The sequence below is a fragment of the Taudactylus pleione genome, unplaced genomic scaffold (assembly GCF_031769625.1).
Source record: "Taudactylus pleione unplaced genomic scaffold, aTauple2 ptg000479l, whole genome shotgun sequence".
Taxonomy (NCBI): Eukaryota; Metazoa; Chordata; class Amphibia; order Anura; family Myobatrachidae; genus Taudactylus; species Taudactylus pleione.
In genome coordinates this window covers 8,522,568-8,544,814 of record NW_028284881.1, presented here as the reverse complement: position 1 = coordinate 8,544,814, position 22,247 = coordinate 8,522,568, and the positions used below count along the sequence as shown (strand labels likewise).

At 44.4% G+C, this 22,247-nt stretch overlaps 1 protein-coding gene across 2 annotated transcripts in view; it reads left to right on the top strand.

Annotated features, from left to right (window-relative positions):
* Nucleotides 1–22,247, top strand: part of HECTD4 (HECT domain E3 ubiquitin protein ligase 4) — a 333,766-nt gene that overhangs the window by 147,229 nt on the left and 164,290 nt on the right. For both annotated transcript variants that reach the window (XM_088449233.1, XM_088449232.1), the window contains exons 22-26: nt 55–174; nt 1,631–1,735; nt 6,298–6,461; nt 7,953–8,186; nt 18,763–18,955. In XM_088449233.1, the coding sequence (XP_088305359.1) occupies nt 55–174; nt 1,631–1,735; nt 6,298–6,461; nt 7,953–8,186; nt 18,763–18,955 (816 nt within the window). The remainder of the gene's footprint in view (nt 1–54; nt 175–1,630; nt 1,736–6,297; nt 6,462–7,952; nt 8,187–18,762; nt 18,956–22,247) is intronic.

Below are 22,247 nucleotides of genomic sequence, written 5' to 3'. Positions count from 1 at the left end.
TGGACGTTTTGTCATAAAATATTTTACTTCGTAACATCATTTTATGTATTATAGCTGGTGATCTACGCAGGTCCCAATACAAACAGTCGTAAAGTAGCAGAGTATGGAGGAAATACACTTGGATATGGAAGCAGAAGTGTATTGGGCACTGGATGGCCAAAAGATTTGGTGAAGGTACCATTTAACATTTTTGTACATGTATTTAGTTTTGCTGATGGCCTATGAGGCTGTCCTGTATTCTGAGCCTCCTGCTACGAGACTAGCGTCCATCACTAGTAATGGCGTCCTATGCTTTCACCAAGATATGACTGAAAATAACCCAACTCAGAATAGCTGGTATCTCTGACTACACGCCCAAGGGACGTATCTCTGGCTTGTTAACTCCCCACATGTGCCCAGTTGCCACGTAGCTGCCATTCAGTAGCACCTATTCTGTTGTTGGGGAAAAGCAACTGAGATGTGTAAGGCTCAGTAGGTCCAAAGTTGCTTATGTGCTGCGGTGCAAGTGCAGTTGGCTAAAAATGGTGATATACGCCTGCATTGGTACTTGTGTGTTACTTAGAATGAGGCCCTCTATCTATATAGAAAGATATGGCAATGTAATTGCTGCTTATACATTGTCTGCCCCCAGGGCAATAAGCGAAATAAGAAATAGTGAAGGGATCCCTGTTACAGTAAACATCATTTTATCTGGGTGACTCATCTCTGCTTACACAATGCTTTAGAACAATATTTACCTGACCAATTTACTCATTAAGTGCTTGGCATATGTATGAGTCTCTTTTGTTCTATTGAAGTCAGTGCAGATTTTCCTTTGCTCCTTAAAGTATCTTGACGCCAAGATGTAATTGATTTGCCTCTGCATTATATCTAGTCCTCCCCCCCGTGTTTATGATTGTGCCTAGCTAGCCTTCGCCTGCTCATTAATATTCAGAGCCTTGGTATTTGCTTACACTAACAATGATTTTATATCGAACACTAGACCCATCTTACAAGTTGTTTTATTGTAAGACTATTTATATAAGCAAATTAGGGCGATGATGGTGTTATGAGGCAGAAATAGGAAGGGCGGCTCTGCAGTACAGTTCTATTAACATCCTTCTCGAAGCTGTGATGTTAACAATATCTGTAACATAACTATAAATAACGGTCATCTTAAAATATATACCCAGGCCAAATAAAAGGAGAAAATAAAAATATGCATTGTGTCTCTCTGCTGATGGCCTGTGTACAGCAGATCAAGTTACTTTGCAAGAGCTAAGGCAGCATACAATCATTAATAACTATTTACTATAATGGAAGTGACTTCAACAATGAGAACTTTTTTTTTAATGTGTCTAAAAGGTTAACTAGTATCCAATAGGTCTGATGGCCTAACACATTAACACCTATATATTCTTACCATGTGCAAGCAATGTGAGCAGCTTGTCATTAGTGTAGACCAAGTGAGAAATTAGTTGTCTGTTCTCACACCTCTGAGTATTACATCAACCCACAATTCTCTGGTATCAGAGGAGCGGCTGCTTTTCACAAGTCTGAAGGTTTTGAGCAGAAGGATCAATTCATGTTTTGTTGAATTTTTGCTTCTCTTAATCCAGCACAGTGAATGTTGTTTGGTATATGTTGTCAGGTAGAGGGCGATACCGTCACATTCTCTTTTGAGATGAGAAGTGGTCGTGAGCACAACACGCCGGATAAAGCAATGTGGGGCTTCTCTTGTACTGTCAGAGCTCAGGTGAGTTATTGTTACAGGTCACATGTCGCCTTTGTGTTCACATATGGAAATACAGATGTATTTGGTTATAAAAGAAAATAGAATGACCTTGCATCTTCTCTAAATAGGAGATTAAATAGTATTCAAATATATTTCCAATATGTTTGTATTTTACCACGGTACATGGTATGTGGAGTGATAAGTCATATATCTAGTCGATTTTAGCAGTTCATGTGAAAGATAAATACATTCATTTGACTGGTTTGTTAGAAATTTATTCTGTTTAATCTGAGAATTTTAAAGAAAATATTTTCCCCACCAAGCGCTTGATAATTTATATTTAATATTAATATGTGTATTTATTTGTGCGCATAGCTATATATCTACACATGTGAGTGTGTTTGTGTATATACAAGGGTGGTTCAATAAGTAAGGTAACAAGATCTCTCACTTGTTTAATGTTCTCTATTTCATTCTAATTTCCTGCCAGGCCTGAGCAGGTAGACCACTGCTTCCCCTCACGGCCATTAGATTGCACCTCATATCATTCATACTGTCACAACATCAGTTGTAAGATGGTGTGGCTGGCGGAAACATGGTCAGACTAGTGAGGTGCGTAGTGTGATCAGATTTCTGTGTCAAAAGGGCACATCAGCAGCTGAAATTCATCGCCAAATTGTCGAGGTGTACAGTGATAACGTCATGTCACAGAAACAGGTTTGGGTTTGGTACACTGCCTTTGATAACAGCAAGTCACCATCAGTCAACCGCACACGTGAGTTGATACGGCGCTGCCATTGGGAGGTACTGGATCATCCTCCCTACAGCCCTGACCTGGCACCAAGTGATTTCCATCTCTTTGGACCATTGAAGAAGCACCTGGGTGGAAGGTGATTGGCAACTGATGGTGAAGTTCAGCAAGCTGTCATGTCCTGGCTTCAGGCGCTTGAAACTGATGCCGATATAGATGCCTTGGTATACCATTGGAACAAATGCTTAGACAAGTATGGGGACAATGTGGAAAAATAATCTGTACCAAGGCCATACTATTGAGTATTCGTATATGTACAGGTATTTTGGAATATGTGCATACCATAATGAAATATCTTGGGAATGGGACCCAAATCTAAACACAGAATACATTTATGTTGTATATACACCTTATACACACAGCCTGCAGGTAATTTTATACAATATTTTCAATAATTTTATGGCTCACACAAAGTTTGTGTATAAACATGAAATTGAATTTGTTTCATATACACCTTATAAACACATCCTGAATGTAATTTATAGTTAATTATTAATAATTGTGTGCTTTAAACAATGTTTGTGTGCATTGAACCATCAAACAGCAGTCTTGCTAAAAATATTCCGTATTTCGGAATATTTGGATATGGGAGACTCAACCTGTACGGGTTGAATATATTTACGCAATGAGAGGTCTTGTAACCTTATTTATTGAACCAACCGTGTGTGTGTGTGTGTGTGTGTGTGTGTGTGTGTGTGTGTGTGTGTATGTATGTATGTATGTATGTATATATATATATATATATATATATATATATATATATATATATATATATAATCATACACACACACACCTTTAGGTCCATATAATAAAACTTATTCAATTTACAGTTCTATAGCATATGGTTTTAAAGTGCAGACTATCAGCTTTAATTTGAGGGTATACACATCCATTTTAGATAAAGGGTTTAGGAATTACATCAGTTTACTATGTTTTTTCAAGCGACCAAAAGTAACTGGACATTTGACTCAAAAGCTGCTTCATGGATAGGTGGGGGCTATCTCTTAGTTATTTCTTTATCAAATAAGCAGGCAAAATGACTGGGGTTGATTCCAAGTGTGGAATTTGCATTTGAAAGCTGTTGCTATGAACCCACAAAATGTGGTCAAAGGAGCTCTCAATGCGAATGAAACAGGCCATCCTTAGGCTGCAAAAACAAAAAAAATAACCCAATAAAATCCATCAGAGAGGTAGCGGGAAGCTTAGCAGTTTCCAAATCAACAGGTTTGTACATTCTGAGAAAAAAAAGAATGCACTGGTGAGCTTGGCAACACAAAAAGCCCTGGACATCCAGTGAAGACATCAATGGTGGATGATCACAGGATCCTTTCCATGGTAAAAAAAAAAAATTCTTCATAATAGCTAGTCAAATGTAGAACACTCTCCAGGAGCTAGGCATATCATTATCTAAGTCTACCATAAAGAGAAGACTTCATGAAAGCAAACACAGAGGGTTCACCACAAGATGCTTATGTATTGTCGGAGACACAAATATATAGGGGTTTTGGACAAGATTAACTGTTTTCTTTTATTTATATACGGAAAGAATACTAAAGCCTTAAAAACTGATCAATTGCTGCGTCCAGACACGCAGCCCTAGGATCAGCTGCATGAACATCGGTCATCTGAGTAACCCTCAGGTAACTCAGGATGGCCGTGTATATCACGCTGCCAGGGCCATTGAAGCTGCTTCCAAGGACGCAGCCACTGGCCTCGGCATGCCCAGAAAACGGGGCTTACATGCCCCAGTTTTCTGGGAAGCTGGCTGACGCCGCACCTTCCCTGCCCCCAAATGGCCACAACATGTAGATCATGCTGTGGCTTAGGGGGCATTGCGACCGTCGTCTTAGACACAGATCTGTACATGCACAGTACAGATCCTGACGTGCAAATTGCCAAACATCAAAGTTGTACGTAAACCACCGGGTTTGTGAATTTATTTTATTTTATTTCTTTACAGTTTCTTATGTAGCGCAGCATATTCCGTTGCGCTTTACAATTGTTAATCTTAATCAAGCCCAATTCTCAGGAACAGGATGATGTTCAATAAGATGTGACTCTGTCAATATATGAAAAATGAAGCACTCCTCCATAAATATACAGAGCCTTGCAAAAGTATTCACACTCCTTGGTTTTTTACCTTTTTTTGTTACATTACAACCTGTAATTTTTTTTTTTTTATCTTAATTTTATGTGATGGATCTGCACAAAATAGTCTAATTTGGTGAAGTGAAATATATATATAAAAAAGAATCTTTATAAATAAAATTCTTAAAATTGGCATGTGCATATGTAATCACCCCCTTTGCTATGAAGCCCCTCAAAAATTCTGGTGCAACCAATTACCTTCAGAAGTCACATAATAAGTGAAATTAAGTCCACCTGTGTGAAATCTAAGTGTCACATGATCTGTCAGTATATACACACCTTTTCTGAAAGGCCCCAGAGGCTGCAACACCACTAAGCAAGAGGCATCACACCATGAAGACCAATGAGCTCTCCAAACCAGTCAGGGACAAAGTTGTTGAGAAGTACAATTCTGGGTTGGGTTATAAAAAAAAAAATATCCAAATCTTTGATGATCCTCCAGAGCACCATCAAATCCATCATCATCAAATGGAAAGAACATGGTACCACAACAAAAGTGCCAAGAGAGGGCCACCCACCAAAACTCACAGACCGGGCAAGGAGGACATTAATCAGAAAGGCAGCACAGAGACCAAAGGTAACCTTGAAGGAGCTGCAGAGTTCCACAGCAGAGACTGCTGTATCTGTGCATGTGACCACAATAAGCCGTAAACTCCATAGAGCTGGGCTTTATGGAACAGTGGCCAGAAAAACGCCATTACTTAGTGATAAAAATAAGAAGACACGATTTGAGTTTGCCAAAAGGCATGTGGGCGACTCCCCAAATGTATGGAGGAAGGTGCTCTGGTCAGATAAGACTAAAATTTAATTTTTCGGCCACCAAGGAAAAGCTATGTCTGTCGCAAACCCAACACATCCCATAACCCCAAGAACACCATCCCCACAGTGAAACGTGGTGGCAGCATCATGCTGTGGGGATTTTTTTCAGCAGCGGGGACTGGGAAACAGATTTGAGTCGAGAGAAAGATGGATGGTGCTAAATACAGGGATATTCTTGAGCAAAACCTGTTTCAGTCTGCCTGTGATTTGAGACTGGGATGGAGATTCACCTTCCAGCAGGGCAATGACCCGAAGCATACTGCTAAAGCAACACTCGAGTGGTTTAAGGGGAAACATTTAAATGTGTTGGAATGGCCTAGTCAAAGCCCAGATCTCAATCCAATTGAGAATCTGTGGTCAGACTTGAAGATTGCTGTTCACAAGCGGAAACCACATCCAACATGAAGGAGCTGGAGCAGTTTTGCCTTGAGGAATGGGCAAAAATCCCAGGGGAAAGATGTGACAAGCTCATAGAGACTTATCCAAAGTGACTTGCAGCTGTAATTGCCGCAAAATGTGGCTCGACAAAGTACTGACTTTAGGGGGGGTGAATAGTTATGCACACTGAAGTTTTCTGTTATGTTGTCCTAAATGTCCTAAAAAATACAAGTTCACAGTTGTAGGCATGTTCTGTGAATTAAATGATGCACACCTTCAAACAATCCATTTTAACGCCAGGTTCTGAGGCAACAAAACATGACAAATGCAAAGGGGTGTGACTACTTTTGCAAGGCACTGTACGTTTCATTAAAATTAATAGTTTCTTAGAAAATCTGGCTGTACATGTTACATTTTATTGTTGCAGGAATCCTCAGAAGATGTTTCTGGAGGGTTGCCATTTCTGGTGGACCTAGCTTTAGGATTATCTGTATTGGCTTGCTCCATGCTTCGGATATTGTACAATGGTCCAGAGATCACCAAAGAAGAGTTAACTTGTCATGAACTTCTTAGGTCGAAGCTTTTACAGAGGCAAGTGTATTTAGTTTGCTTCAAATGATATAAGTATGTATGTATGTGCCTAGCCCTAACAGTCTCCTTCCGCAGCCTAATCCTCCGGCAAGTGTCGACCATTTGCCCCTGTCAACCTTTTGTCCCTGTTGACCATCTGGTGTTGACCTATTGAGTGACTATTTAGACACGATCGATCTTTAATCCAGGTACCCTAAAAAGCGATGCCATAGCACAGAACAATGGTATATAGTGTCCTACATGTGTTGATAGAAAGGTTTTAACGTATTATGGGAATAGTTTCAAAGCATAACATGTTGGTTATGCTTACTGTAGCATTGTTTATTAATCAAAACTAAAACTATAGCTTTGCTGGACTTCTCTGATAAAGTGTGTTGGATCTAAAGCAAGTCACTGTTATTCTACTCGTACAGAAAACCTAATTAAATCTGATGGCACTGAAAAAATTAAACACTGCCCTTCATATATGATATAAATTAATCAGAATCACACCCAGATTGCAGCAATTGAAAAAAGGTGTCTGCAACCTCCAAATAGGAAGAAAAAATTAACTAAATAAATTGCGTTATGTTGCATAGTGTCAATGATCAAATAGAGAAGTCTGTTTTAAAAGTGAACATATTTAATCTAAATTATATTGAGATAGAAAAAAGCCTACAGTATAAAACAGGAAGAAAATCTCTTCATCAAACTAACATACAAATAAATACAATTGACTGTAATAGACCCAGCTAAGATGGTTAACTTAATGAAAAAATCTCTATAGGTACAATCCGTTTTTTTCCAGTGATTCCCGGAGCCTTTTAGTGTGTATCCATATGTCTGCTTTTATGTGGCTGGTCTGAATTTGTTATGCGTGAGGAGATTTGATACATCGTGCGCGATTGGATACACACTAACAGGCTCCGGGAATCACTGGAAATAAAACAGAGGAAGTGTTTCCTTTCTTTTACGTATAGAGACTTTTTTCATTAAGTTAACCAGCTTAGCTGGGACTATTGCAGTCAATTTGTATTTATTTGTATGTTTGATGAAGAAATTTTCTTCCTGTTTTATACTGTTTTTTTCTGTGTCAATATATTTTAGATTAAATTTGTTCACTTTTAAACCAGACTTCTCTATTTGATCATTAACACTACCCAGCATAGCACAATTTATTTAATTTCATTTATTCTACTCGTACAGCATTTCTTAAGCAATGTCCAGCAGTGCTAAAGTCATGCTCTCCGAGGTTTCTGGAACTGAAGGGGGCAGCCAGTTGACAATGTCTGTCAATTTGTAGGGAAACTGTTCCTTCAGCTCCCCCTGAGGATGTTGAGTTTGTCTTTTTTAATTTACTCATAATTTAATGTGCACAAATTGCATTACTACTTTCTCATATATCTCGTGTAAGGATCTCAAACCCAAATTTAGTTTTGAGTAGAGTGTGAAAGCATGTGACTGTTCACTATGTGGTTCTAATATAATAATGTTTTTTTTTTAATTTTATAGGTGTCAGTGGCAGGTAGAAGCCAATGGTGCGTTATCCCCAGCACTGACTCCAAGTCCCTCTCCATTGCCTCTTACCATAGAAGAAGATAGAGAGTTTACCTATCCTTCTGACATCTTGTTGCCACCAGTAGGGAATTACTTTGAGCTGCCTAGAATCAGGCTGCCTCCTGGTATTATGGTAAAACTGAGAGAAATATCTGGACGTGCCCGACCTCAGTTCAGACCAAGTATCAAGTAAGATGTATTTTCAAGTCCAGTGAAACTCCACCAATTTACTCTGTTACTAAAATGTATGCTCTCACTATTTTATTTTTAAACCAGGAATAGCTTTTCCCATACGTCATTTTTTATCTATAAAGGAACTGTCCAGTGTTTTTTTTTTTTTGTGTGTGTGTTTTGGTTTTTAGCGTTAATATTTTTTATTGTACAGTACTTTTAAATGTATAGTTAAATATAATATACCAGTAAGGTCATCCAATGACAAGGTCACAGTGGTGTGCTTGTCCATAAAATATACCATATGGACTTGTCCTATTTATTTATAAAAAACATATATTTTTATAGGCAGCTGGGAATATGTTTTTCTTTTTTTATTCTATCCAAGAAAAAAATAAATAAATATATACAAAACAAAATATATATATATATATATATATATATATATATATAAATAATGTCAGGTGCATAAATATTGGGACATTGACAGAATTTTCATATTTTGGCCTCTGTTCACCACAATGGCTTTGAAATTAAACAAACAAGATGTGCTTTAACTGCAGACTTTCAGATTTAATTTGAGGGTAATTACATCCAAATCAGGTGAACGGTGTAGGAATTACAACGGTTTCTATATATGCCTCTCACTTTTTAAGGGGCCAAAAGTAATGGGACAAACTAAACAATCCTAAATCTAACTTTCACTTTTTAATACTTTGTTGCAAATCCTTTGCAGGCAATTACGCATAGACATCACCAGACACTGGGCTTCATCCCTGGTGATGCTCTGCCAGGCCTCTACTGCAAATGTCTTCAGTTCCTGTTTGTTCTTTTTTCCCTTCAGTTTTTGTCTTCATCAAGTGAAATGCATGCTCAATCGGATTCAGGTCAGGGGATTGACTTGGCCATTGCATAACATTCCACTTTTAGCCTTAAAAAACTCTTTGGTTGCTTTTGCAGTATGCTTCGGGTCATTGTCCATCTGCACTGTGAAGCGCCGTCCAATGAGTTCTGAAGCATTTGACTGAATATTAGCATACAATATTGCCCGAAACACTTCAGAATTCATTCTGCTGCTTTTGTCAGCAGTCACATCATCAATAAATACAAGGGAACCAGTTCCATTGGCAGCCATACATGCCCACGCCATGACACTACCACCACCATGCTTCACTGATGAGGTAGTGTGTTTTGGATCATGAGCAGTTCCTTTCCTTCTCCATACTCTTCTCTTCCCATCACTCTGGTACAAGTTGATCTTTGTCTCATCTGTCCATAGGATGTTGTTCCAGAACTGTAATGGCTTTTTTAGATGTTGTTTGGCAAACTCTAATCTGGTCTTCCTGTTTTTGTGGCTCACCAATGGTTTACATCTTGTGGTGAACCGTCTATATTCACTCTTGTGAAGTCTTCTCTTGATTGTTGACTTTGACACATATACACCTACCTCCTGGAGAGTGTTCTTGATTTGGCCAACTGTTGTGAAGGGGTTTTTCTTCACTAGGGAAATAATTCTTTTGTCATCCACCACAGTTGTTTTCCATGGTCTTCAGGGTCTTTTGGGGTTGCTGAGCTCTCCGGTGCGTACTTTTTTTTTAAGAATGTTCCAAACAGTTGATTTGGCCACACCTAATGTTTTTGCTATCTCTCTGATGGGTTTGTTTTGATTTTTCAGCCTAATGATGGCTTGCTTCACTGATAGTGACAGCTCTTTGGATCTCATATTGAGAGTCGACAGCAACTGATTCCAAATGCAAATGTCACACCTAGAATCAACTCCAGACCTTTTACCTGCTTAATTGCTAATGAAATAACGAGGGAATAGCTCACACCTGTCCATGAAATAGCTTTTGAGTTGATAGTCCCATTACTTTTGGCCCCTAAAAAAGTGGGAGGCACATATAGAAACCGTTGTAATTCCTACACCGTTCACCTGATTTGGATGTAATTACCCTCAAATTAAATCTGAAAGTCTGCAGTTAAAGCACATCTTGTTTGTTTCATTTCAAAGCCCTTGTGGTGGTGAATAGAGGCCCAAATAACAAGAGATATGGTAAGAACTTACCTTTGTTATCTCTGTTTCTACGAAGTCCATAGGGTCCACAGGGTTGACCTTGGGGTATAGCTGGATCTGGATCCATGGGCACCACGCAGTTAAAGCTTTGCTGCTCCCAGGATACACTTGGGTCCGTCCTCCTCTATAGCCCGCCCCGGCCACAGGCACCTCAGTTGGTAAGCAGCTAAGGCCGGAGGAGGAGACTAAACAGAGAGAAGGAAGACTGGAACACACAAGAAACCATACTCACAGAAATGGGAGACGGAAAACCGGTGACCAGCCACACAGCCCATTTGAAGCCAGGTGCGTCAGGGCGGGCGCCCTGTGGACCCTATGGACTTCGTAGAAACAGAGATAACAAAGGTAAGTTCTTACCATATCTCTTGTTTACTACTTCAGGGTCCATAGGGGGTCCACAGGGTTGACCTTGGGGATGTCCCAAAGCAGTTCAACTAAGGGCGGGGACGCTCCTGTGCTGAAAGGAGTACCCGGCGCCAGAAGGATGCATCCTGAGAGGCGAAGGTGTCCAATTCAAACGTTTTTGAGGTTCTATGCGTTTAAGACCAAGTGGCCGCCTTACACAGCTGAACAGCGGAGGCGCCACGTCTAGCAGCCCAAGAGGGACCCACAGAAGGAGTGGAATGAGCCTTAACAGAGGCTGGCACAGGTAAACCCTCCTGTGCATAAGCCTCACAAATAACGGAACGAAGCCAACGGGCTAACGTTTGCTTGTTGGCAGGCCAACCCCTCTTGTGAAAACAGAAGAGGACAAACAAAGAATCCGACTTCCTAACCGAAGCAGTCCGATCCACATAGATTCTAAGTGCCCGGACTACATCTAAGGAAGCCTCACCAGCTGAAAGATCAGGCGACTGAAAAGCTGGCACAACAATTTCCTGATTAATGTGGAACTTCGAGACCACTTTGGGCAAAAACTCAGGACGAGTGCGGAGCACCGCTCTGTCCTGATGAAAAATCAGAAAAGGAGGGCGACAGGAAAGCGCCCCCAACTCTGACACCCTCCTGGCAGAAGCAATTGCTAGGAGAAAAACGGTCTTGAACGTCAGCCACTTGAGGTCCACCACCTCAAGAGGCTCAAAAGGATGACCCTGCAAGACCCGTAGCACCACCGCCAAGTCCCAAGGAGGCACGAAGGGAGGCTGTATCCTGAGAACACCCTGGAAAAAGGTGTGAACATCCGGTAGTGTAGCAATCCGTTGCTGAAACCACACGGACAAAGCAGACACATGAACCTTCAGAGAGGCCAGGCGTAAGCCGAGGTCTAAACCTGATTGAAGGAACTCCAAGATTCTGGAAACCCGGAACACCTGAGGATCATAGTTTCTGGATTCACACCACTGAAAGTAAGTGCGCCACACCCTGTGGTAAATCCGTGCGGAGTCAGGCTTGCGTGCCCTAAGCATGGTACCAATGACTGAACTGGAGAAACCCCTAGACTTCAAGACGGCTGTCTCAAGAGCCACGCCGTCAAAGACAGCCGACCCAGATCCGGGTAAAGGCAGGGCCCTTGAGACAACAGGTCCCGACGCTGAGGAAGAAGGTACGAAGCGTCGATGGAGAGACACCTCAGATCGGAGTACCAAGGACGTCTGGGCCACGCCGGAGCAACCAGCACGAGCGTGCCGCCGTCCTGCTTGAATTTCCGCAGAACCCGAGGAAGTAAGGATATCGGAGGAAACAGATACGCCAGGTGAAACGTCCATTTCACCGACAGCGTGTCTACCAGACTGGCGCCTGCGTCTCTTGTCCTTGACCCGTAAACGGGCAACTTGTGATTGTGACGGGAGGCCATCAAGTCCAGCTCCGGCAGCCCCCACCTGTCCACGAGTAGCTGAAACACCTCTGGGTGAAGCGACCATTCCCCGGGATGCACGTCGTGACGGCTGAGGAAGTCCGCCTCCCAATTGAGGACTCCGGGAATGAAGACTGCCGAGATCGCTGGAATGTGACACTCCGCCCAAGCAAGGATGCGAGACACCTCCGACATTGCTGCCCGACTTCGAGTTCCTCCTTGGTGGTTGATATACGCCGCCATGGTGGCGTTGTCGGACTGCACCTGAACCGCCCGTCCGTAAAGAGCGGGATCGGACGACTGCAGGGCCCGATAAACCGCCCGCAGTTCCAGAATGTTGATGGGAAGAAGAGCTTCTTCTGCAGACCAACGACCCTGAAGTGACAACGAGCCGGTCACTGCCCCCCAACCCCGAAGACTGGCATCCGTCGTGAGCAGGACCCAGCCCGGGATCCAAAAGGGACGCCCCTCGACCAGATGAGCTGTCTGAAGCCACCAAGCCAAAGACTGCCGAACCTCCGGGGACAACACCAGCAACTGAGAGCGGATCCGGTGAGGTAACCCGTTCCATTCCAATAGAATCAGCCCCTGCAGAGGCCGGGAATGGAACTCTGCAAATTCCACCATGTCGAATGTTGACACCATGGAGCCCAAAACCCTCATAGCCGAATGGACCGACAGGCGGCAACTGCTCAGGCAACTGTGTATCCTCAGCTGCAGGGAGGAGACCTTCTCCGGGGTCAGGAAGATCCTTTGCTGCCGAGAATCCAGCAGGGCTCCCAAATGAACCATCCGCTGAGATGGAATCAGGGAGGACTTTTTCCAATTTATCAGCCACCCGTGCGCTTGCAGGCAAGCGACCGTCAAGTGGAGATGATGAAGCAGTACCTCCGGGGAACTCGCCAGCAACAGGAGGTCGTCCAGATACGGTAGTAGCCGTACATTCTGGTTCCGAAGATGTGCGGCCATGACCGCCATAATCTTCGTGAACACCCTCGGTGCCGTGGAGAGACCAAAGGTTAGCGCCCGGAACTGGTAATGGTGTTGAAGGATAGCGAACCTCAGATACCGCTGGTGCGAAGGTGCTATCGGAACATGGAGGTAGGCGTCCTGGATATCCAGGGACACCATGTAATCCCCCGGTTCCATCGCCAGAATGATGGAACGTAACGTTTCCATCCTGAACTTGGGAACTCTGAGGAATTTGTTCAGAGACTTCAAGTTGAGGATAGGGCGATGAGAACCATTGGGTTTCCGCACCAGAAACAGAGAAGAATAGAACCCCGTCCCTCGTTGTAATTGAGGAACGGGAACAATGACCCCTGCTGTCAGCAAGGACTCTATAGCTTCCTGAATCTGTAAAGACTTTGTCGTATCCTGAGAAGGACTCGTGCAGAAAAACTGGTGGGGCGGTCTGTGCCGAAAAGACAGGGCGTACCCCTGGGAGACCACTTCTCGAACCCAGGCATCCGTGGTGGTATTGTGCCAGCACTGGGCAAATAGAAGAAGTCGGCCTCCCACTCTGGGGTCCCCCAGAGGGAGGCCCGTCCCATCAGGCAGAAGGTTTATCTTCCTGCTTGGAAGAAGGGCGCCTGGCACTCCAGGGCCGCTTCTTGGCCTTAGAAGCGGCCTTGGTCGTCGACTGCCTCGGGAAGGACTGACCTTTTGCCTTGCCCTGAACCCGAAAGGACCGAAAAGCATAGCTCCGTACCTTGGTAGGAGCAGAAGCCGAAGGGAGGAAGGCTGATTTAGACTTAGCCAGAGTGTCCACAATTTTGTCCAAGTCTGGACCAAAAAGCAACTCCCCATTAAAAGGTAAGGCCTCCAGTCCGTTTTTAGAGTCAGCGTCAGCTCTCCAAGACCTCAGCCACAAGGACCGACGCGCCGACACAGCTGCAGCCGACACCCGAGAGGTTAGCAGGCTTGCGTCCAACGATGCTTCCCCAATGTAGGAAGCCGCATCCCTCATTTGACCTATCCAACGCTCTCTGGATCTCCGGAGCATCTTTCGGAAAGGTATCCTCCAAAGCATTGGCCCAGCTCTCGATGGCCTTAGCCACCCAAGAGATGGCCATGGACGGACGGGCCACCGCCCCCGAGAGAGAGTAGATAGACTTCAAACAAGTCTCTACCTTCCTGTCCGTGGGATCCTTCAGGGAGGAGATCGACGGCAAAGGCAGCGTAGCGCTTTTAATTAAGCGGGTAACGTGGGAATCCACCGCTGGAGGAGTTTCCCACTTCCTGCAATGAGCCTCCGGAAACGGATAGTTCGAAGCCAACCGCTTCTGCGGTTGGAACCTCTTGCTGGGCAACTGCCAGGCCCCTGCCATATGATCCGTCAATTGATCGGACAGGGGAAAAACCGTCGAAGCTACCTTGGCCTTTTTAAAATTTGGGTATTTTGACCTGGGGGCGGGCACATCCTCCTCAATGTGAAGGATGTCCCGCACCGCCCTAACCAATGCCGGCACATTAATGGAAGACTTAGCCTCCATCTCCTGGACCCCGGCATCCGAGTCAGAGTCTTCATGGATCTCCCCGTCATCCGAAGACACGTCCGTGTCCGTGAACTGAGCCGCCAGTGAAGCCGGAACGGAACGCTTGGACGCCCGTGGGGGCAAATCACTGTGCAACATATGTTGAAAAGCCGATGACGAAGCCGCCAGACTCTGAACAGAGCTGGAGAGGACATCCACCCAAGGCGGGGGTACTGCCTGAGGATACCCCTGAAAAGGTACCATCGACTGCTGCGGCACCGTGGGGGTTTGCACGTATACCGGCAAACCCGCATAAGGACCCACAGTCTGAGACCCGGGAGGAGACTGCACCAGACGAGTCACACCCGGGGAACGGGGCATGGTAGGCTGGGGCAACGCCCTAGAAGGGGCCGCAGTCGGGACCGCAAGTCGGTCCGCGATTGACGCCAGCACTTGCGTAAACATTGCCCACGGAGGATCCTGCGCCACCGGGGGTTTAGAGGGTCCAGGTACCAACTGGCACCGCCCGCACAGACCGTCCTGAGACAAATCTGCCCCGTCAACCCCTGCCGAACAGCGTCGGCAGGAAAACAACACAGGAGCCTCGGAGCGCTCATTCCCCTCATCAGACATGACACAAACTTTTTTGCAAAAAAAGTGTCTCACCGAAACGAGGTAAGGCATATAACACCCACGCACTCCCAAGTATGCAACCCAAACAGCCCACAATATGGTACTGAGGAGCACACCGCAGTATGTGACGGACCTCACAAATACGTAGATTTATATAAGTGAGGTACACAGAAAGAACACCCCTCCCCCACGCACCTGCGGGCCGTAGGAGAAGGAAAGGGATAGGTAAAAAGCTGACAGTAAGTAGAAAATAAGCACAGACAGCAGCACTAGCAAAAAGTCACATACCATGCAGAGAAGTATTACTCACTGCACCTTCCGCTACAATCAACCTCCCAGATTCAGTGTCTGGGAGGGCTATAGCGCTGCAAACACTGTCCTTTGCAGGGGGAGAGGTACGCAGGGGGACTGGTCCACTGGAAGCCTGCCTGGGAGCTCTGCGATGCTGCCTAAGGAAGATGGCCGCCGGAGAGCTCTGAGGAGGAGTGGCTAGGAGATAACAGCCCAGCGACGCCAGCACACATGAGAGAAGGAGCGCTGGGCTGAGGGGAGGAGCGCTGAAGCAGGGAAGGCTGCCTCCCCTGCTAGTACTAAACCCCCGGGGAAGCCGGTTCCCCGCCGGTACTTACACCCCGGGGGCCAGCGGACACGCAGGGTATTCCTGAAGAGGGGGAGCCCGCCGCCGCTACTAGCGCCGCCGGTCTGTCCCCAGAGACCGGGGCATGAAGACTGCATTTTCCCCGCGTGCAGCGCTGACAGCGCTGCACGCGGCTTACCTGGCCCCTTCAGTCCGGCAGCAGTCCTTGGGTGGTCCCGGAGCCACGCTAGTACTGACTCCGGGGTCCCGCTGCGATCCCCGGATCAGTACCGGCGTCGCAGCGCCAGCGGGGCTGTTGGAGCGGCAGCGTAGACGTCCAGATGGACAGTCTGATGCTGCCGCTCTGAAGACAGTAAAAATAAAATAATAAAATAAAGAATAAAGCTTAGGGGCTGCTTATGCAGCCCCACTGCGCAGGGTGACCCGACTCCGGCCGGGCACCAACTAAAACTGAGGTGCCTGTGGCCGGGGCGGGGTATAGAGGAGGACGGACCCAAGTGCATCCTGGGAGCAGCAAAGCTTTAACTGCGTGGTGCCCATGGATCCAGATCCAGCTATACCCCAAGGTCAACCCTATGGACCCCCTATGGACCCTGAAGTAGAAATTAAAATTCTGTCAATGTCCCAATATTTATGCACCTCACTGTGTGTGTGTGTATATATATATATATATATATATATATATATGTGTGTGTGTGTGTGTGTGTGTGTGTGTGTGCACATACGCATGTGTGGCCTTCTTTTTTAGTAGAAGAATATTATACAACTTCTAGCAGCAAGTAAAATCCTAGCTAAATATCACAAAAAGATATAAGCTTTCCATAATTTGTATATATGATTACTTTTACAGTTTCAGATCAATCCTTTAAAAGTATTTGTCTAGTTTTCCTAAGGACATAATACCAAATATGGGTACTTAATCAAGGTCTTGGAGAATTATGAGGACAGAAAAGTCTCTTGCCCCAGGATATAAAATCCAATATAATAGCACTAAGGAACGTAGTATAGTTAAAAACTATACTTTAAAAAGAGAGGCGTTTATCCCTGGTAACCTAAATCCCTCGATATTTAATCCTAGCAGGTTGCCAATATTGGTGAAAGTTGAGTTCCAGGAGCTTTTTAATCAGCAGGGGAAGAAATAAGTTCGGAATTAAATTTTTTATTTTAAAGTTGGAAAAAGAAGCCACATCGGAGGATTTCACAGAATACATTCGGGAGGGATGTGAGGAGTTTGGTGACTGGGAGCAAAACATCGTCAGCATGAAGAGCAACTTTATGCTCCTGTTGACCAACTCCAACACCAGAGAAATCAACAGTACTTCATAGACCAGCAGCCAGTGGTTCCTTGATAAGGGCAAATATCAAAGTGGAGAGAGGTCAACCTTTTGCGGGTGACATTAGATATTGAGAAAGGTTGTGACACCCCTGTTTTTTGTTTGTTTGTTTTTTCTTGTGATTCTGTTTTTAATTCCGACTAGCTTCACATTTGACTACAGCGATCCAATTTGAGTATTGCTCAGTACTGCTGTTTCTCTGTATCTCAATGTAAATCATTAGCGTAATTTTATCGGAAGTGGTAAGGGCTTTAAGCCTCAATGGAGAGAAAAAGTAGAAAATATGCTAAGGACCTACTAGTTATAACCCTCTCGTTCCACAAGTCACCTCTCCAGAAAATGTGCCCTCCCTCTCGCAGCCCACCTTTTCCCAGTCGCCTTCTGCTGGTTTTTTCCTTTGTGAGTATTTAATGTGTGCTCACAAGTTTCATGGCCTCTGCGCTGATATTTGGTTAGCTGAGGCTGTGCTTATAGGCTTCTGCCTACTAGTATTTTCCATGTTTCTCAATACTAGCATCTTTACAACACATCTTACTGCAGAGAACTAGATAACTAGTTTTTACGAAAACACTGAGGCAATACTATGGGATGCATAGCTTGTTCTTAAAATAATTAGGGCCGTGTTCAATTAGCGGCGAAAACAGCAGGTTTTCTTCGCCATTGTTGGAAACGGACGTTTTTCGCAAAAAAATAAAAAAAAACTGTAGAAAAGTTTTCTCATTCCCAGGCCAGGAGAAAAAAAAAAATGCAAAATCCCTATTTTTGGCAAAAAATGTGGGGATTTCTTTCAGAATCCTTTGAACACCCCCTCCCCCCTAATGATAAATTACCCCTAAATTTTTTTTGTAAGTTGCGTACTTTGGCGAAAAACGACTGCACAAATTTTGGGTTGTAAAGAAAAACGCAATTTTAAAAAACGTTAAATGTTTAAAACACTTGACGCATCCATACCGCCCCCCGAAAAATCAGACCCAATATGTTAAAACCATTTTCAACAATTTTTTTTTTCCCCATAATAATTACATGCCAGTTTTTCGAAACTTACGAAAAAATGTTGGGGTAATTTATCATTAGGGTGGGTGTCCAAAGGGTTCAGAAAGAAATCCCCACATTTTAGCCAAAAATAGGGATTTTGCTTTTTTTTTTCTCCTGGTCTGGGATGGAGAAAAGTTTTCTCCAGTTTTTCTTTTCTCCATTTTCACCTGTTTGCTGTTTTCGCCGTTATTTTGGCGAAAATTTTGCATCTTTTTGGCGAAAAACGTCAGTATTTGCCAATGGCGACAAACAAGACAAATTTTGCCGCTAGTTGAATACGGACCATAATCTGGGAGTGCTGAGCCATTTTTAGGTTTCAAAGGTAAAGGCGAAAGTGTCTTCCCATTAACAGTGGTCTCTGATCAACACCCACCAGAATATTCAAACCTGAGCCACCGGTGTGAATCTGCAAGCATTATATTTTTCCTGAAGACATTTGGAGATAAAAGTGTTTTATTTATTCATTACCATTATGATGGCTTCTATCATCAACCAAAATCAAATGAAGAAATAACAGCTATAGAGGCCCCTGTCCCTCGCATCTCACAGTGGCCCATCTAATACAAGTGTTTTTTGTTTTTTTGGGGGGAGGGGGTGGTTTTTTTGGCATAAGACATTTAAAGCAGTTATTTACAACTTGCTACACAGGGAAGTAATCCAGCCTGATGTGATGGAGGAGATGGTCGTATCCTGTGTCATTAAGCACTTGAATTTGGTTGATGCTCTACAGTCCTTGATAAACTATCAATACAGAGAAGAACATCTTGAGGAGTATGACTTGCTATGTAAAATTATGGGAGAAACATTCAAGAAACTCAATGCAATGGAAAGACAATTACAGGTAAAACATGAATAATTCATAATTATTGATTATTCTTGTTACACTCATAATGGTACGATTCATTTTTGTATGATTTTTTGTTTTTTAGTTGAATTTTATTTAGAACCTTCTTTTTTTATTTTGTATCAGATGTCTGACTTGTGCACTATAACATTATAAACATTGGAAATAAGTCATCCTACACATATAACCAATTGCGTGAACTGTATTGTCTTCTATTTTTCTGAATGTCGGAAAATAATTTAGATTCTCACTGCATATTGCCATACTATTTTTGTTTTAAAGTAGTCAATTAGGGCAAAGAATTTCCATTACTATACGATTTACTTTCTCAGTATATCAGCATAGTATGGCCCACTCGGAGAAACATGGGGATCATGCAATGCCATGGTTTCTGATTTTAGTGGCATGGCGGATGGAGTAATTCACTTTAAGAGGAGACTCAGGGTTTTTAGTCATCTAGACCAAGCCTGGCCAATCTGTGGCTCGCCAGTTGTTGTGAAACTACAAGTCCCAGCATACCATCCCATCTGCCAGCCTGTAAAGCATGCTGGGACTTGTAGTTTCACAACAGCTGGAGAGCCACAGGTTAGCCAGGTCTGATCTAGGCCAATACAGTCAGGTCCATAAATATTGGGACAGTGACAGAATTTTCAGATTTTGGCCTCTATTCACCACCACAATGGTTTTGAAATGAAACAAACAAGATGTGCTTTAACTGCAGACTTTCAGATTTAATTTGAGGGTAATTACATCCAAATCGGGTGAACGGTGTAGGAATTACAACAGTTTCAATATGTGCCTCCCACTTTTTAAGGGGCCAAAAGTAATGGGACTATCAACTCAAAAGCTATTTCATGGACAGGTGTGAGCTATTCCCTCGTTATTTCATTATCAATTAAGCAGGTAAAAGGTCTGGAGTTGATTCTAGGTATGACATTTGCATTTGGAATCAGTTGCTGTCAACTCTCAATATGAGATCCAAAGAGCTGTCACTATCAGTGAAGCAAGCCCATCATTAGGCTGAAAAATGAAAACAAACCCATCAGAGAGATAGCAAAAACATTAGGTGCGGCCAAATCAACTGTTTGGAACATTCTTAAAAAGAAAGAACGCACCGGAGAGCTCAGCAACACCAAAAGAGCCGGAAGACCACGGAAAACAACTGTGGTGGATGACAAAAGAATTATTTCCCTGGTGAAGAAAAACCCCTTCACAACAGTTGGCCAAATCAAGAACACTCTCCAGGAGGTAGATGTATATGTGTCAAAGTCAACAATCAAGAGAAGACTTCACAAGAGTGAATATAGAGGGTTCACCACAAGATGCAAACCATTGGTGAGCCACAAAAACAGGAAGACCAGATTAGAGTTTGCCAAACAATATCTAAAAAAGCCATTACAGTTCTGGAACAACATCCTATGGACAGATGAGACAAAGATCAACTTGTACCAGAGTGATGAGAAGAGAAGAGTATGCAGAAGGAAAGGAACTGCTCATGATCCAAAACATACCACCTCATCATTGAAGCATGGTGGTGGTAGTGTCATGGTGTGGGCATGTATGGCTGCCAATGGAACTGGTTCCCTTGTATTTATTGATGATGTGACTGCTGACAAAAGCAGCAGAATGAACTCTGAAATGTTTCGGGCAATATTATATGCTCATATTCAGTCAAATGCTTCAGAAATCATTGCACGGCGCTTCACAGTGCAGATGGACAATGACCCGAAGCATACTGCAAAAGCAACCAAAGAGTTTTTTAAGGCTAAAAAGTGGAATGTTATGCAATGGCCAAGTCAATCCCCTGACCTGAATCCGATTGAGCATGCATTTCACTTGATGAAGACAAAACTGAAGGAAAAATGCCCCAAGAACAAGCAGGAACTGAAGACATTTGCAGTAGAGGCCTGGCAGATCATCACCAGTGATGAAACCCAGCGTCTGGTGATGTCTATGCGTTCCAGACTTCAGGCTGTAATTGCTTGCAAAGGATTTGCAACAAAGTATTAAAAAGTGAAAGTTAGATTTAGGATTGTTTAGTTTGTCCCATTACTTTTGGCCCCTAAAAAAGTGGGAGGCACATATAGAAACCGTTGTAATTCCTACACCGTTCACCTGATTTGGATGTAATTACCCTCAAATTAAATCTGAAAGTCTGCAGTTAAATCACATCTTGTTTGTTTCATTTCAAAGCCATTGTGGTGGTGAATAGAGGCCAAAATCTGAAAATTCTGTCAATGTCCCAATATTTATGGACCTGACTGTATGTATTTCTACTTCAGGGTCCATAGGGTATCCACAGGATACCTTGGGTATAGGTGTGACGTCAGTCGCAGGGCACCAAAGAGTTAAGCTTTCAGCCTCCCAGGATGCACTAGGTCCCCCTCCTATACCCCGCCCCCGGGCCAAGGCACCTCAGTTTAGTTTGGTGCCCGGCCGGAGTCGGGTGCACCTGTTGGAGTGGGGGCTAGAAGAGCCCCTGAAGCTTTTTCTTCATGCAGCTGTGGCTGCATATCTGGATGAACAGCATGGACAGTCAGTCCTGACGTCCATGCTGTCTTCCCTACACCCCGCCGGTACCAGAACGCCGGTACTGATCCGGGGATGCTGGTGGGCGTCTGGGGTCACAGCTAGCGGTGACCCCAGATGCTCCGGACCATGGCCGGATTCAAGGGGGACAAAGGTAAGCAGCGGGGTCCCGCGGTGGGTCCCCGCTGATCACATGGTCCTAAGTCCCCAGGCAGGGGGCTCCCTGGGGACTGGCTGCAGCGTGGAGCCAGGCGACCAACCTGCGCTTCCACTACCCCCTGGGACAGCGGACCGCAGCAGAGCGGTAGCGCTGCGGCGTCCCAGGGGTTAAATGCATGCCAGGGGAGCGCGCCTTCCCTGTCTCACAGCCGGCGCCTCCCCCGCTGCACACAGCCCTCTCTGCACTGTGCTGACTGGTCCTGTGTCAGCGCTCCTCCCCCAGGCCAGCTTCTCTCTGCTCCTCGGCGGCCATCTTCTCTGCAACGCATGGTGAACGCTGCTGGAAGTCTGGAAGGAAGCATCGTGGTCTGGGTCCCCCCGCATACCTCTCCTCCGCTGTGGCTCAGGTCTGTGTATGCAGCGCTGTGTCCTACCAGGCCCTGTGTCTGTGTAGTTGAGTGATCAGCGCTGTTAGTGCAGGAATTGTTATTTCTCTGCATTGTATGTGACTGTGCTAGCGCTGCCTGTAACTATTCTTCTCTAAACTGTCAGCTTTATTACTGTCCCTGTTCTTTCTGCTAAAGCCCTTGCGGTGCGGTGC